At 39.9% G+C, this 1,558-nt stretch overlaps 1 protein-coding gene across 1 annotated transcript in view; it reads right to left on the minus strand.

Annotated features, from left to right (window-relative positions):
- Window positions 1–1,558, minus strand: part of IL31RA (interleukin 31 receptor A) — a 53,266-nt gene that overhangs the window by 17,453 nt on the left and 34,255 nt on the right. The window contains exon 5 of the mRNA XM_011996746.1: window positions 113–192. Coding sequence (XP_011852136.1) covers window positions 113–192 — 80 coding nt within the window. The remainder of the gene's footprint in view (window positions 1–112; window positions 193–1,558) is intronic.

The following is a 1,558-nucleotide window of genomic DNA, read 5'->3' on the forward strand; positions in this document are numbered from 1 at the left end:
GGAGGGAAGGGAGAGAAGGGAGGGAAGGGAGAGAAGGGAGGGAAGGGAGAGAAGGGAGGGAAGGGAGGGAAGGGGAAGAAAGAGAGAGAAAAATAACCCAGAGGGAGGTCACCTTCCATAACAACCGCACTGGCCTTCTTCCATCCACCTCAGTTGGTTTCAGGACTCTCCACAGTTCCAGGCCACATGGAGCTGTAAGGAACAAGAATGAGGTACTCAACCCAGAGAGAAGGGAGTTGCAAAGGAGACAGGGAAGGTCAGCTGGGCAGTTGGGAAGGATTTGCTCGAGGGAGCCAGTAGGAATAAGGTGAGGAGCGGGGGGATGGCAGCCTTGCAATGACCAAAGATGTCTTCATTTTGTGGTCAAGGAACTGGAATCAACCAAAGATAAAAAATAAAACTGCTCTTGAGTCTGATGATTTAACGTAAGCTAAAGGAAAAGCATAATAGGCCCCATTGTAATATAATTTGTCACCCAAATCTAGATCAAAATGTGACTATCTCATGTCCTCTAGACATAACATATATATTAAAGCTGGGAATGACACAGATAACTCACAAGGAGATATATGTATATACAATTTATACCAAGTCTGCTTCCAAAAAAATAAAACTACATACTTAAGATGTTCTAAAATATAAGAACAAATTAAATGACAAAGGAACAAGAAAATAAGCTTCACTAGGTCCCTCCTTGAGCTCTAAATTTAATGCTGGTTTTTCCAAAATAAAAAAGAATCACATTGAGGTGCCTATTTCTCGTGGCCCAATAAAAAGGAAACCTAGAAATTTGTATGAAGGAAAACTATTTTCTGGCTACAAACACTGAAATCATAAATGGAATTTATCACGTGGATCTTTTCAAAAAGGACACAGAGTAACGTAAAAGCCAATATCTGCAATCCCAATAGAGCAAAAGCACAGAAATATCATATATGCACATTTTTCATAGTTGTTTTCCATAAATAGCTAGGGCGTAAATCCTGACACATGCCTTTTTCCAGTAAACAACACAGTCTGAGACAACAGTCCAAGTGTACAGGCTTCTGATGATCTAATCATACAGGGATGAAACTTACAAAAAATAAGGAATTTACATTTCACTTGATTTCTGGACTGTATCTCTCAAATATCCTGTCTCAAGCAAGTTTTGTCAAGAGATGGCTCACTGGCAATTTATAGTTGAACGCCCTGACATGCACCTGAGATATCAAAATACTGAGCTACTGATTAAAGAATGACCCACCCACTTTAGCCATGAGAGGAAAGCAGAGAGTTCTAAACAAATGTCAAGAAGGTTAGTGGCCCACGATTTGGAGAAGAGAGTAAATGTTCCTAGTCAAAGCTGCAGTAGTTGCACTCTGAATTTTTTCTTGAGGAAGTCACATGGCTGCAGATAATGTAATTAGGTCCACAAAGAATAAGTCTACCACTCAGACCAAGATCTAAACTATTTTTTAGAAGTAAGAGATTGTCTTCAGGGATCTTTTAAATTGTAGGTGATTGGATATCTTAAAGTAAAATGACTGGCTGGGTGCGGTGGCTCATGCCTGTAATC

The sequence above is a fragment of the Mandrillus leucophaeus genome, unplaced genomic scaffold (assembly GCF_000951045.1).
Source record: "Mandrillus leucophaeus isolate KB7577 unplaced genomic scaffold, Mleu.le_1.0 Scaffold523, whole genome shotgun sequence".
NCBI classification, from domain to species: domain Eukaryota; kingdom Metazoa; phylum Chordata; class Mammalia; order Primates; family Cercopithecidae; genus Mandrillus; species Mandrillus leucophaeus.